General features: G+C 51.6%; 1 protein-coding gene across 1 annotated transcript in view; it reads right to left on the bottom strand.

The window, feature by feature from the left end:
* The window catches only part of LOC132588579 (cell death-inducing p53-target protein 1-like), a 53,315-nt gene extending 39,605 nt beyond the window's left edge, over window positions 1-13,710 (bottom strand). The window contains exons 1-2 of the mRNA XM_060261010.1: window positions 13,659-13,710; window positions 11,526-11,717 (exon numbers count right to left, since the gene is read on the bottom strand). Coding sequence (XP_060116993.1) covers window positions 11,526-11,717; window positions 13,659-13,710 — 244 coding nt within the window. The remainder of the gene's footprint in view (window positions 1-11,525; window positions 11,718-13,658) is intronic.
* Window positions 13,711-15,300: the final 1,590 nt, after the last annotated feature.

Here is a 15,300-nt window from a genome sequence, read left to right as displayed (position 1 = left end):
GGTTTGAAAACCATGTGAATGGGCCTGTGGGGGTCAAGGGAAACAGGAGAGTGGAATCACGATAGCTTTATGGTTTGCTTCACCCCATGTGACTCACCTCCTCACAGTCGCAAACTACCTGTGGATGTATTAAGGAAAACTGAACTGCGGACATTGCTGCTGCTGCGGGTGTGTCCTGTTGAAGTCTGACACAGGCCTCGGGACTTTGGCAGCGAGGCTTCAAGGACAGGTGATCCCCCCCAAATTCACCCTTATGCAAACCTGCATTTCCTCACATTCAGTTGCAGCTCATGTTTGCGCTCCATATCAGGTGATATTGCTGAGTCACCTCTGAGTCAGGTAAAGAGGGGCTGAGTCAGGACTCGAGCACTTGCTTTCGGGGCCAAAGGTTTAATCCCCACCATCTCCATTTCAAAGATCTCAAGAGCTGGGAAAGGGAAGAAGAAGAAGAAATTGGATTTATATCCCACCCTCCACTCCGAATCTCAGAGTCTCAGTACAAATTACAATCTCCTTTACCTTCCTTCCCCACAACAAACACCCTGTGAGGTGGGCGGGGCTGAAAGAGCTCTGACAGAAGCTGCCCTTTCAAGGACAACCTCTGCCAGAGCGACGGCTGACCCAAGGCCATTCCGGCAGGTGCAAGTGGAGGAGTGGGGAATCAGGCCTGGTTCTCCCAGATAAGAGTCCGCACACTTAACCACTACACCAAACTGGCTCTCAGTTCCCAGGTTCAGTTGCAGGCATCTCCAGTTACAAAGTCTGGGGAGGTTTGGGGTTGGAGCCTGGGGAGGACAGGGACTTCAATGGGGTCCAGTGCCCTGGAGTCCTGAGAACTGGTCTCCGTAGTCTGGAGATGAGATATAATTTCGGGGGATCCCCAGGTCCCACCTGGAGGCTGGCTAGGGTTGCCAATCCCCAGGTGGGGGCAGGGGATCCCCCGGATTGGAGGCCCTCCTCCTGCTTCAGGGTCATCAGAAAGCGGGGAGGAGGGAAGGGAAATATCTGCTGCGAACTCCATTATTCCCTATGGAGTCTTATTCTCACGGGAAATAATGGAGAATTGATACGCGGGTATCTGGGACTCGGGGGGGGCTGTTTTTTGAGGTAGAGGCACTAAATTTTCGGTATAGCATCCAGCACCTCTCCCCAAAATGTCTCCAAAGTTTCAAAAAGATTGGACCAGGGGGTCGAATTCTATGACCCCCCCCAAAGAAGGTGCCCCTATCCTTCATTATTTCTTATGGAGGGAAAGCATTTAAAAGGTGTGCGGCCCCTTTGATATGGGATGGGCAGAACTCCGTTTGGATTCAATTATGGTTGTCAGAACCTTGTTCCTGACTCCATCCCCAAAGTCCCCAGATATTTCTTGAATTGGACTTGGCAAGTCTGGCATCCTTTCTTCTGCCCTACAGGCTGTGCCCTCCGGACCAAACCCAAATGAGCCACTCTCAGGTCCTTTTTAACCTCCTTGCAATTCGGTTTTTTGATGTCTGCTGCTTTGTTGTTGGGGTTTTCAAGACAGCGGCAGCTGCCTAGAGAGCCGTGGCGTTTCTGGGCTTAATTGAGGGATTATGTTCCTCCAGCAGGGCTGGTCTGTCTTGTGCTGGCAGTTGTTATACCATCATAATCCTATTTTGTTTTTATGGTTCGCTGCCATAGAAGCCTTTCCCTGCGAGGCAAAAAAAAAAAATCATTTCAATAAACAGCTGCCGTTCAAAAAGCGAGATCAAGAGGTGAAATGAGATTTCTGGTATTTTTTAGGAATGACAGCCTTCTTCGGCTTGTCCCCAGAGATCCAAACGCCATTCAAGGACTGTGTTAAGAACCTAAGAGAAGCCATGTTGGATCAGGCCGATGGCCCATCCAGTCCAACACCCTGTGTCACACATAAGAACCTAAGAGAAGCCATGTTGGATCAAGCCAGTGGCCCCTCCAGTCCAACACCCTGTGTCACACATAAGAACCTAAGAGAAGCCATGTTGGATCAGGCCAGTGGCCCCTCCAGTTCAACACTCTGTGTCACACAGAAGAACCTAAGAGAAGCCATGTTGGATCAGGCCAGTGGCCCATCCAGTCCAACACCCTGTGTCACACATAAGAACCTAAGAGAAGCCATGTTGGATCAGGCCAGTGGCCCCTCCAGTTCAACACCCTGTGTCACACATAAGAACCTAAGAGAAGCCATGTTGGATCAGGCCAGTGGCCCCTCCAGTCCAACACCCTGTGTCACACATAAGAACCTAAGAGAAGCCATGTTGGATCAGGCCAGTGGTCCCTCCAGTCCAACACCCTGTGTCACACATAAGAACCTAAGAGAAGCCATGTTGGATCAGGCCAGTGGCCCCTCCAGTCCAACACCCTGTGTCACACATAAGAACCTAAGAGAAGCCATGTTGGATCAGGCCAGTGGCCCCTCCAGTCCAACACTCTGTGTCACACAGAAGAACCTAAGAGAAGCCATGTTGGATCAGGCCAGTGGCCCCTCCAGTCCAACACCCTGTGTCACACATAAGAACCTAAGAGAAGCCATGTTGGATCAGGCCAGTGGCCCCTCCAGTTCAACACTCTGTGTCACACAGAAGAACCTAAGAGAAGCCATGTTAGATCAGACCAATGGCCCATCCAATTCAATACTCTGTGTCACACAGTGGCCAAAAAACCCAAGTGCCATCAGGAGGTCCACCAGCGGGGCTAGAAGCCCTCCAACTGTGCCCCCCCCCCAACACCAAGAAGACAGAGCATTACTGCCCTGGACAGAGAGTTCCAACAATACGCTGTGGCTAATAGCCATTGATGGACCTTTGCCCCATATTTTTATCCAATCCCCTCTTGAAGCTGTCTATGCTTGTAGCCGCTGCCACCTCGTGTGGCAGTGAATTCCACATGTTAATCACCCTTTGGGTGAAGAAATACTTCCTTTTATCAGTTCTAACCTGACTGCTCAGCAATTTCATTGAGTGCCCATGAGTTTTTGTATTGTGGGAAAGGGAGAAAAGGATTTCTATCTCTGCCTTCTCTATTCCATGCATAATCTTGTAAACTTCTGTCAGGATTGAAGCCTCTTTACGGGGAATGTAATGTGAGAATGGCATGAGAAGAGGGTGTGGAGGGTTAAGGGTAACGGACAGGGAGAAAGCAGCACTCACAAGCACCCACGCACCTGTATGTGGGACTCTTTGGACATGGATTAACTCAGGGGTGTCAAACATGTGACCCAGGGGCCAAATTAGGTCCCTGGAGAGCCAGTTTGGTATAGTGGTAAAGTGTGCGGACTCTTACCTGGGAGAACCAGGTTTGATTTCTCACTCCTCCACTTGCAGCTGCTGGAATGGCCTTGGGTCATTCATAGCTCTGGCAGAGGTTGTCCTTGAAAGGGCATCTTCTGTAAGAGCTCTCTCAGCCCCACCTACCTCACAAGGTGTCTGTTGTGGGGGGGGGGGGGAAGTAAAATGACCGCTCTGAGATTCAGACTATAGGATGGGATATGAATCCAATATCATCATCTTCTTCTTCTTCGTCTTCTCAGGTCCCCAAGCAACTGGCTGTCGTCTGCTTCCTTCTCCCTCTCTCTCGCTTCCTTCTTCATCACAGCTTGCTTTGCCAGGCTGGCTCAGTCACACAGGAGCTACAGAACAAAGCCTCTATTTTCTCCTTTGGCTGAGGCTCCTCCCTTGGGGGGGGAGGGAGAGCTTGCTATGCCAGGCTCTCCCAATCACACAGCAGAGCTACTGAGCCAAGCCTCTCTTCCTTCTATTGGCTGAGGCTCCCTCCGCCTCAGTCCCCTGGGGATGGAAGGAAAGAGCCAGAGCTTCCTTTGCCCAGCTCCCTTGATTGCAGGGGAGAGATACAAAGAAAGCACCTTTAAGACCAACGAGTGCTAATATTTAAAGCATGTTTTATTTAAAGTTTTTTTTAGAAGAAAAAGACTAAAGATTTATACCCTGCCCTTCTCTCTGGATCAGAGACTCAGAGCAGCTTACAATCTCCTATATCTTCTCCCCGACAACAGACACCCTGTGAGGTGGGTGGGGCTGAGAGGGCTCTCCCAGAAGCTGCCTTTTCAAGGACAACTCCTGCGAGAGCTATAGCTGACCCAAGGCCATCCCAGCAGCTGTAAGTGGAGGAGTGGGGGATCAAACCCAGTTCTCCCAGATAAGAGTCTGTGTGTTTGCCAGTGTCCTTTGTAAACTTTATATCTCTGCTACCTGACATTACATTTTACACAAGGCCCGGCCTGGCAAGATCTCATTAAGTCAGATTTGGCCCTCACAACAAATGAATTCAGCACCCCTGGATTAACTGGCTTTGACACTCAGTGTAGGCAGAAGGGTTTGTTTAGACTCCTGTTGAGTTCTTGCACAGAAGACGTGTCCCTCTCGTTTTGCATCACTGGTCCTTTCAAGAGCTCCTCCGCCCATGCAGAGCCTGACGGTTAAATGGCAACTCTCTCGTGGCATTATTGTTGCTATTCTTTTTGGTAACCATTCATTCAATAGGTTGAGAAAAGGCACGCCAAGATCCTTTTGGAGCGAGTCCAGCTCACTTTGCTGTTTGTATCAGGACACTTTGGTGTTAACTAGCCCCGTCTGTCCAACCAAAACCGCAAAACGAAAGGTGTCGGATTTGTTGGCACAGCGCAAAGAATATTTGCCATTCATGGTCAATGAAAGAGAGCTCTCGGAAACATAAGCCCTCAAGAATGCGAGATAATCTAGCCTGGCTGATTGTTGGCTGCCTTGAACAGGGGGAGTAAAAATCCAGCTTGCTCTGCAATTAGAAAAGGGTGTTTGAACTGCTGCACCAAAGTTACATAGTCCATGCCCACAGTGAGTAGGAGCAAATTCCCAGCCCTGCTTGGTTTCTGTTTTGGGAAGCGCTGCAAGCCTTAGGGCACGGGTGTCAAATGTGCCATTTGGGGGCCAAATCAGCCCCTTCCTATCTGCTTCCTTCTCCCTATATCTTGCATAACAGCTAGCTTTGCAAGGCTTGCTCAGTTGCACGGGAGCTACAAAACCTCTATTTTCTCCATTGGCTGAGGCTCCTTCCTTGGGGAAGGAAGGGGAGAGGAATAGCTTGCTTTGCCCGGCTCTCTCAATTGCACAGCAGAGCTACTGAGCCAAGCCTCTCTTTCTTCTATTGGCTGAGGCTCCCTCCCCCAGTCCCCTGGGGAAGGAAGGAAAGAGCCAGAGCTTCCTTTGCCCAGTTCCCTGAATCCCCTGGGAGAAATACAAAGAAAGCACCTTTAAGACCAATGAGTGCTAACATTTTAAGCATGTTTTAAGTTTTTTTAAAAAATGTATTTGTGTTTGTGTTCTTTATAAAATTCATATCTCTGCTACCTAATCTTAAATAGGTACACATGGCCCAGCCCAACATGGCTTGCCCCAACAAGGTCTCTTTTATATCAGATCTGGCCCTCATAACAAATGAGTTTGACACCCCTGCCCTAGGGGTATGTACAGCCGAAATTCATAAGAATGTGAGCACAGAGGAGAAGCCATGTTGGATCAGGCCAACGGCCCATCCAATCACAGTAGCCAAAACCCAGGTGCCATCAGGAAAAGTCCACCAGCAGAGCCAGAACTCTAGAAACCCTCCCACTCTTGCCCCCTCCCCCAAGCACCAAGAAGACAAAGCATCACTGCCTCAGACATAAGAACAGAAGAGAAGCCATGTTGGATCAGGTTGAACACTCTGTCTCACACAGTGGTCAAAAACCAGGTGCCCCCAGCAATTACTCTGAATTGGCCATGGTTGCCAACTTCCTGGAGATCTCCCAGAATTACATCTGATCTCCAGATTCCCGAAATCGGTTCCCCTGAGTGACGTGGCTGTTTTGGATGATGGACTCTCATTATACTGCACTGAGGCCTCCTCTCCTCAACACTCGTCCTCTCCAAACTCCATCCCCAAATCTCCAGGATCTTCCCCAACCTGGAGTTGGCAACCTGTCGGATCCAGCTCCTGGGGGAGGGTCTCAAAGGGCAAGACCAGGTTTCTTGGGTCCAGCAGGAAGGGCTAAAATTGGGGGTCAGGAGACGGGGTTTGTGGATTTCATTAAAGGCCCCTCTCTTAGCTTGGGCTGTGTTTTGCAGCTTCCATTCAACCAGCAGCGAACCTGAAGGCATCGCCGCGTTCCCATGGTGGTGGAATGGAGGCTTAAGTATTTAGGGCAGCTTAAATGTTTTGACAGCTCAGTGAGAAGCGGATTTACAGGTACTTAAAATCTTAAGCCTGCCTTGTGTTTAGCGGCAGTTGCAGGGAAAGGAAGTCTGTCATAGACTTCAGGTGAGCTGGTCTCTCGCCAACAGAAGCCACGCTCGCCTCAGTCTTGGCAGGTGCTGAGGGTTTTGAAGGAGAACAGGTGTGTCTGTAAAAGACGCATCTTATCTCTTTTTAAACTGTTAATTGCAAAACAGGAGATGCAGGTTTTGAATCCTGCAACCGAGTGGCCATCAAAGAGTTAACCCCGTCTCCATTCCCCGCACAACCCCAAGGCAAACGGAGGCTACCTGAAATCCTTTGGATTTCAGAGCCAAGTCTGTGGACTTTGTCTTGTCAATTTTAGCTCTTAGAATACCAGTTTATTTGTTCTATTTTATTTATTATATTTATATCCCGCCCTTTCTAAACAAACTCAGGGTGGGTAACATCAAAATAGATAACATTAAAAAACAGTCATGATACAAATATTAAAACACATAAAACAGGTAAAACAATTGACAATAAAAAGACGGGAAAGTAAATATAATAGTTTTAAATTAAAAATCCCCCCATGAATTTTACAAATGACAATAGGAGCCACTCCCATAATCTAAATTAGTTGTTCAGCTCAATCCTCTGTCTGCAAAGGAAAGAAAGAGGTACAGATGTGCATGTGTGTAAGGATGAAGTTGGCCTCTGGGAAAATGGAGATGTGTGGGGAAGAAGAAGAAGAATTGGATTTATATCCTGCCCTATACTCTGATTCTCAGAGTGTCTCACAATCTCCTTTACCTCCCCCCCGCACCTCGCCCACAACAGACACCCTGTGAAGTAGGTGGGACTGAGAGAGCTCCCCCAGCAGCTGCCCTTTCAAGGACAACTCCTACAAGAGCTGTGGCTGACCCAAGGCCATTCCAGAATGTGCAAGTGGAGGAGTGGGGAATCCAACCCGGTTCTCCCAGATAAGAGTCCGCACACTTCACCACTACACCCGACTGGCTCAACCCCCTCCCCCTGCATCCAGTATGATGTCTGGGTCAAAGTCGTCCCTGAATGTTTCCGCCGTGTCACGATGGAAACTTCACACGCATCCCACTAATTGGACTGCTTTTGATAAGGACTCGCACAGCACCTGTTGACAGACACAGGCTTGTTGACAAAGACAGGTTGCTGCTGATGGTGTGCTCAAGAACCAGTCAGAAACCCTGTTGACGAAACTTTCCAAGCACCTCGGGATGAGTCAGCCTCAGAGACCTGTACCGCAGAAGGAGCAAGGCGCTCCCTGGAGAAGCCTTCTTGGGCAGCAAGTTCACCCGGAGTGCATGACTCAGATTCTCAATGCAAACCACACACCACCCCAAGCAGGGTTGCCAGTCTGGCTCAAGAAATATCTGGGGACTTTGGGGGTGGAGCCAGGAGCAAGAGTGTGACAAGCACATTTGAACTCCAAAGGGAGTTCTGGCTATCACATTGAAAGGGACCACACACCATTTAAATGCCTTCCCTCCACTGGAAATAATGGATGGGAGCACCTTCTTCTGGGGCTCATAGAATTGGACCCTCTGATCCAATCTTTTTGAAACATAGGGGGTGTTTTGAGGAGAAACTCCGGATGCTATGCGGAAAATTTGGTGCCTCTATCTCAAACAACAGTCCTCACAGAGCCCCAGGTACCTATGGACCAATTCTCCATTATATCCTATGGGAAGCAGTCTCCATAAGATATAATAGAGTGCCCAGCAGACATCCCCCCCCCGCAGCTTTCCAATAACCCTGAAGCAGGGAGAGGGCCTCCAAACCTGGGATTGGCAACCCCATTCCTTATATATCTAAGTGCCGTGAAGTCATAACTGATTTCTGGTAACCCCAGCAATGGGCTTTCAAGGCAAGAGATGAGCAGAGGTGATCTACCATGGCCTTCCTCTGAATAGGCTTCCTTGGTGGTCTCTCATCCAAGTGCCAGTCCTGTTTAGCTTCTAAAATATGACAGGATTGGGCTATCGCTGGAGATCCGATTGGCTGGGCGCATTAAAATAACGTTTCAGCAGCCGCTGCCACCAGCTCTCTGACTCCTCTTTCCCAGAGTATTTTTTTTTTTAAATTACCCCTCTTCTCCCCTTCATGTAGGCTTCTTCTTTGTGTGTGGCTCCACCTCTTTCGGCAGCCATCTAGTGGTTGCGCCCACCACACTGTGCCAGAATTCCAAAGGTGGGAGAATTGAAATGGGCCAGACTGAAACTTGTTCTCTTTCTGAATAACGGGGTAGTGGTCGAGGCAGCAGTAACGTGTGGTCTCTGTTCTGCCTCTTTGCAACTCTGTGAAGTCGGTTTGTCCCTGGGCATTCCTGCAGCACATTAAAACGCTTTAGGGGTGTCCAGTAAATTACTATAATTTCAGGCAGCGGTGGTGAAACTTGCTTAATATAAAAGCCACATCGAATAAATGTCAGATATTTGAGAGCTGTAAGACATGAATGTCAGATATTTGAGGGAGGGAGGGAGGAGTGGAAATAAAGCAACTTTAACTTTAAATGCCTTCTCCAAGCCATCTGATGGGGGGTGCAGCGGGGGCTTCAAGAGCCACACAAGATGTGTGAAAGAGCCACATGTGACTCCTGAGTTGCAGTTTGGTCACCCCTGGTTTGAAGTGTGGTGGAAGGACCAGCTCAGAGCTGATGCTGAACTAAGATATGGAGTCCCAGGTTCAAATCCTTGGTGGGTGCGACCTCGCGTGGTCGTTCTCTCTTTGCCTAAGCTTCTCCAAAGGCTTGTTGTGAGAACAAACTGGAGAAGTCAGTTCGGAGTGTCAGAATGCCGTCCCGAGATCTGGGAGAGGGGGTACAAATCTCTGTCCTGCCCTAGAAGTTTGTTGGGCCAGCCACTTTTCTCAGCCCAGCCTACCCAACAGGACTGTTGTGAAGAGAAGAGGAGGAAGGCAGAATCATGCACCCACCTCTGAGGTGAGATAAAAACAGAGCTGGGAATTAACAACTTACTGCTGTTTCTCTTGTAACAGAGAGACAGAGGGAACTGAACTGAACTGCCCCCTCTTCAGAGAGGTTCCTGTGAAATTCATGGTTTGCTCTCCAGCCAGAAGCAATGTCTATAGTCCTATGGTGAAAAATCTACTTTCCCGCATGTACACCCCATCTTTCTAGTCAAAGGGGACTCAGAACAGCTTAAGTTGTTTCCTTTTCCATTTTATCCGTACAACAACCCTGGCCAAGGGCAAGGGATCCTCCGGTTTGGAGGCCCCCTCCCCTTGCTTCTGTGGCAGTGTGGGAATTCGAACTTGGGGCTCCCAAATCCTTGAAAACACAGCACCATGCTGGCTTGCAGGTTTTTAGCGACCTGTGGGAAAGCACTCTGCCCATCCTCAGAAACACCCTTGTTCTGCCACTCCACACATCTGAGGACTTGAGCTGTAATGTACTGAGCGACGAGATGTGTTGAAGGCAACATACTTTATTGGCGAGTACATCACAAGGGCAGAATCGCGGGCCGGGTCCCAATTATATACATGCCCCGGAACAACCCTCGTCTGGCCAGGTCCAATCCTGGCCGGTTAAACTTCCCGCCACAGATCTTGATTGGCGGAGCGTATTAGCGAGCTACATCCGGGGACCAGTGGGTTTCCACTGGTCGCCTCTGTAGCGTGCGCTGTGCTGTACATAGAGACTTGAATGTAGGACATAACATTCCTCCCCCCCTAGTTCAGGACACAAAGTCTTTCAAGTAGGCTGGTGCCCGACGTTCCCTGGTCGACCTCCTCGGGGTTACTTGGGGAGTTGGTGCGGCTGCCGAGGCTGGCGGGGTGGCGGTTTCCCCGTGTTGGGGTGACGCCGGACGATGACTGCCCATCGCTTGTTGCTCGTCCGGAGTCCCTTCTCTGGTGGGGTCGCTTCTGCCGCTGTGGTGCTCTTCCGCCCGTGCAGTCGGTGCGGCCGGCATGGGCAGGGTATCTTCCGGAGGTGTTGCTGTCAGTTCTTCCCCGCTCCCCCCGCCCCCCATGGTTCCTCTGGCAAAGTGTGGCGGCGCAGCTGATCAATATGCCTCCTAAGCATCTGGCTCCCCTCTGTCGAGACCTCGTAGGAGCAGGACCCGGTCACCCGCAGCACCTGAGCGGCTAACCACTCCGGGCGGCTTGCAAAGTATTTAGCGTACACCGGATCCCCTGGAAAGAACCCCCTAGTGGCTTCCCTGGTTTCAGGGGAACTGTGGAGGTCCGTGGCTTGGTCGGGGTGCAACCGGTCTAGCCTCGTGATCAGCTTCCTCCCCATTAGTAACTCTGCAGGGCTCGACCCAGTGACGGGGTTGGGGGTGATTCGGTTCTCGAATAGGAAAGCTGCCAGGTGGTGGTCCCAATCCCCCTGTACAATGCGCCCCAGGGCCTCTTTCATGGTGCGCACCATGCGCTCTGCTTGGTCGTTGGTGGCTGGATGGAAGGGGGCGGACCGGATGGGTTGTATTAGGTATCTGCTCAAGAACTCCCGGAATTCCTGGGAGGTGAAAGCGGTCCCATTGTCTGTGACGAGGGTATCAGGAATCCCATGTGTGCAGAAGGCTCTGACCGCCGCCACCGTGGACGTTGAAGCTACTGGAATAACTTCCAACCACTTGGTGTATGCGTCCACCAGAATAAAGAATATGTGGCCCTGGTATGGCCCCGCAAAGTCTAGGTGTAACCGGGACCCTGGCCTCCTATTGGACTCCCAATGGTGGACAGGGGCACTGGGCGGATCAGGCCAGGACTCTTGGCAGGGTTGACACCTTCGAACCCATCCCTCAATTTCTTCATCCATTCCTGGCCACCACACATAGCTGCGTGCTAGGGCCTTCATCCGCACTATTCCCGGATGTGTTTCGTGTAGGGCTTCCAGCACTTGTTTCCGCAATGGGGGGGGGGGAACCACCACCCTACTTCCCCAGAGAAGGCACCCCTTGTGCGTGGACAGTTCATCACTGCGCGCTGCAAAGGCCCTGAATTCTGCGACCTGTGTACCCTCAGGCCATCCCCCTCCCCACCCAGTCTAAAACACGGGCGAGGATGCGGTCTCGACTCGTGGCTTTAGCAACCTCAGCGGCGTGGAGGGGCTTCTCCGGTAGCATCTCAATAAGCATCACATGGTGGGCCGGGGCTGGGCTGTCCATTGCGGGCAGCGGCAGGCGGCTGAGGGCATCCACGTGTCCCATAGCTTTGCCCGGGCGGTGGACCAGGGCATATGTGTATGAATTGAGGAATTGATTCCACCGCAGGACGCGCTGCAACAGAATTTGCGGCGTCTGGCTTATGGTCTGTGGCGATCGTGAAACGCCTACCGTACAGGTAGTCGTTAAATTTATGCACACCCTCCACGATTGCTAAGGCCTCTTTGTCAATCTGGGCGTAGTTGCGCTCAGCAGGGGTCAGGGTCCTTGAATAATAGGCTACTGGAACCCCCCTCCCGTCCGGGAGTTGGTGCCCCAGGACGGCGCCCAGCCCGTATGGGGAGACGTTGCACGCCAGAATCACTGGGAGGGATTCGTCAAAGTGGTGGATCACATCGTTAGAAACTAGGAGGCCCTTGACTGCCTGAAAAGTGGCGGCCTGCTGCTTTCCCCAGACCCACAGGGCGTTTTTATCTAGGAGCCTATGAAGGGGTTCCGCAATGGCTGCTTTGTGTGGTAAAAATGAATGGTAAAAATTCAATAATCCTAAGAAACTTTGTAGCTCTGCCTTGCACGTGGGGGCCGGGGTGTAGACAATTGCCTTGGTCTTGCTGGCTGTCGGATGGATCCCCATGGCATCTACTGCAAACCCCAAAAACTCTACCCTCAACACCCCAAGGGAACACTTTTCCCTCTTAACTTTGAGTCCCGCCGCCTGGAAACAGCGGAGTATCTCACGCAGACGGCTGCTGAACTCCTCAGCGTCCAGGGCGGCGATCAGAACATCGTCAAAAAACGGTTGCACTCTGGGGATCCCTTTAAGGAGAGAATCCATTATGCTTTGGAAAATCCCCAGAGCCACGCTTACCCCAAATTGTAACCGCCGCACCCGAAAAGCTTCCCCTGTGAGTCACAATGGGCTCCTGCCGTCTCGGCGTCTACCGGAAGTTGCTGGTATGCCTGTGCCAAGTCCAATTTCCCAAAAACCTTAGAACCTGCTAGGGCTGCCAGTACGTGTCTGACTACGGGAACGGGGTATGGGTTGTCTTGCAGAGCCTTGTTTATGGTGCACTTGTAATCGGCGCATGTGCGCACATCCCCATTCGGCTTCACTGGGGTGACTATCGGTGTTTCCCAGGCGGCGTAGGACACTGGTTCTAGCACCCCCTGGGCCGTGAGGTGTTCCAGCTCCGCTTCTGTTTTAGGTTTAAGAGCGAACGGGACCCGCCTGGCTTTGAGCCTTATTGGCCTCATGTGGGGAATGAGGGGTAAGGTGATGGAAGGTCCCTTGTAACACCCCAGGGACCCATCAAACACTTCTGGGAATTCCCGGCACACATGCTCAAAATTCTCAAAAATGCTCAAAACCCAAAACCTGTACGGGGTTTTTTTGGAAGTCCCGCAGTATGAAATCGGCTGGCCGCAGCCTGAAACGGCCCCTGGGGCAAAGTTTTCTAAGCGACTCCTCCGAGATTATGGAGACGGAGGAGCCCGAGTCCAGCTCCATTAGGCATGGAGCGCCCTCGATAGCGACTGACACCCTGACCTTGTTGGGGGTGGTGAGGGGCAAGTTCATTACCTGCAGGCTTGTTGATGCGGTCGAGTATGCCTCCGTCGAGTCGTGGTTGGTGGACTGGTGCCTGCGGGTCGCCTTGGCCCGGCAAGCCCGCGCTATGTGGCCCACTCTCCCACAGTTCCTGCAGTCCATGTTTCGATAGGGGCAGTCCCGTCTCTCGTGTGGATCCCCACAGCTGGCGCACTTGGTGTTGGCTGGTCTCTCCATTGCTCGTTGTCTCGTGGGTGCCCTTGGGCCCATTCCTAGTTGGCGATGGAGCTGGTTTGCCTCCTCCTCCTCTGGGTTGCCCGGTGCCGTTTCTTCCTGGTGGACGGCTTCTGCTCGCAGGTTGTTGTAGCTTTTGGTGGCTCTCTCAAACGCGATGGCTTCATTGAAGGTGCTCTGTAAAGTGAGCTCCTCTTTCGCAAAAAGCTTTTGCTGTAGCCTTTCGTCTTAGAGGCCCCACACAAATCGATCCCTCAGGGCTTCGTCCAGCTTGTCGAAACTGCAGTTCCCCGCGATTTGGCGGAGGGCAGCCAGATAGACTGCGGCCGTCTCTCCCGCCCCTTGATCTCTCCTGTGGAAGAGAAATCGGCGGGCGATGAGGGATGGCTGGGGCAAGAAGTGCCCGATCAGGAGTCTGACTATCTCCTCGTACGTTTTCTCCGTGATCTTTGCGGGGGCCGAGAGACCCTTGGCGATCTCGAATGTGGCCTCCCTGCAGACGCTCAGGAGCATGTCTCTCTTACGGCTGTCGCCCATGATCAGGTTCGCTCTTAGGTAGCAGTCGACCTGCTCCATGTAGGTCTCCCACCTATCGGGGTTGGCCGGGTCGAACTCTGCAAGGTGGCCCGTCGTCACGCTTGGGTTCGCCATGGCGGCGGTGGCGGTAGCAGGTGCTTCAGTCTCCCTGGACTGTGTGCCTTCCTCATCTCCGGCCAGGCCAGCGAAGTTTGTTGTGGAAGTTACCTGGCTAGCATCCCACCTTCGTCGCCACTGTAATGTACTGAGTGACGAGACGTGTTGAAGGTAACATACTTTATTGGCGAGTACATCACAAGGGCAGAATCGCAGGCTGGGTCCCGATTATATACATGCCCCGGAACAACCCTCCGTCTGGCCAGGTCCAATCCTGGCCGGTTAAATTTCCCGCCACAGAACTTGATTGGCGGAGTGTATTAGCGAGCTCCATCCGGGGACCAGTGGGTTTTCACTGGTCGCCTCTGTAGCGTGCGCTGTGCTGTACATAGAGACTTGAATGTAGGACATAACATGAGCCTTCTGATTCCAGAGCTAAGCTTCCCCCCCACCACATGTTTGTCTCTGTAAACTTCTTCCTATTTACTAAAAACGTTGTTATGCTATTCTTTGCTGCCACCTATCGATTTGGTTAATTATAACACTACTGTTTGTCAGCTTGCTGATCCTTCTCTACTTTGAAAAGAAATCCTTTCCTAGCCGTCCTCTCCTCCACCTTATCCCCTTAACATTCCTGTGCGAGGTAGGTCTGGCTGCTGGCACTGGCCCCAAACCACCCCAAATTTTGTAGGCACAGAGGGATTTGAACCCAGGTTTCCTCGATCCTTGTCAGACGACCACTAGGGTTCCTCGGTCTGCAGGGTCAACCCCAGACTGTCTGGCACCCGAGGCAAAGCTAACTCCTGGCTCCCCTCTCTGCACTGATAACGTCACTGAGTCACATGGGGGGCACCCAATTCGGAGCCCCCAAAAGGCTGGCGCCCTAGGCAATCATCTAGTTTGCCTAATGACAGGGCTGGCCCTACAGGTCTCGTTAGAAAGCATATTATTCAGCAGAAGAATCTGCAATGTCGTTTGTCTCTCTGTTTGACAGAGATCAGTTCCCCTGGAGAAAACGGCTGCTTTGGAAGGTGGACTCTAGGGCATTGCACGAGGGTTGCCAAGTCCAATTCAAGAAATAACTGTGGACTTTGGGGGTGGAGCTAGGAGACATTGGGGGTGAGGCCAGAAGCAAGGCTGTGACAAGCACAATTGAGCCCCAAAGGAAGTTCCGGCCATTACATTTCAAGGGACCGCACACTTTTTAAAATGCCTTCCTTCCATTGGAAAGAATGAAGGATAGGGGCACCTTCTTTGGGGGCTCATAGAATTGGACCCCCCGGTCCAATCCTTTTGAAACGTGAAGGGTATTTTGGGGAGAGGCACATAAGGGCCCTGCGGGATCTTTCTACTTTCTGCAGGGCCTGCAAGACTGAACTGTTCCAACAGGCCTTTGGAGGTTTTTAAACAGAGGCTAGATGGCCATCTGACAGCAATGAAGATCCTGTGAATGTAGGGGGAGGTGTTTGTGAGTTTCCTGCATTGTGCAGGGGGTTGGACTAGATGACACCTAGAGGTCCCTTCCAACTCTAT

The sequence above is a fragment of the Heteronotia binoei genome, chromosome 20, assembly GCF_032191835.1.
Source record: "Heteronotia binoei isolate CCM8104 ecotype False Entrance Well chromosome 20, APGP_CSIRO_Hbin_v1, whole genome shotgun sequence".
NCBI classification, from domain to species: Eukaryota; Metazoa; Chordata; class Lepidosauria; order Squamata; family Gekkonidae; genus Heteronotia; species Heteronotia binoei.
This window is presented reverse-complemented; position numbering and strand designations above follow the sequence as displayed.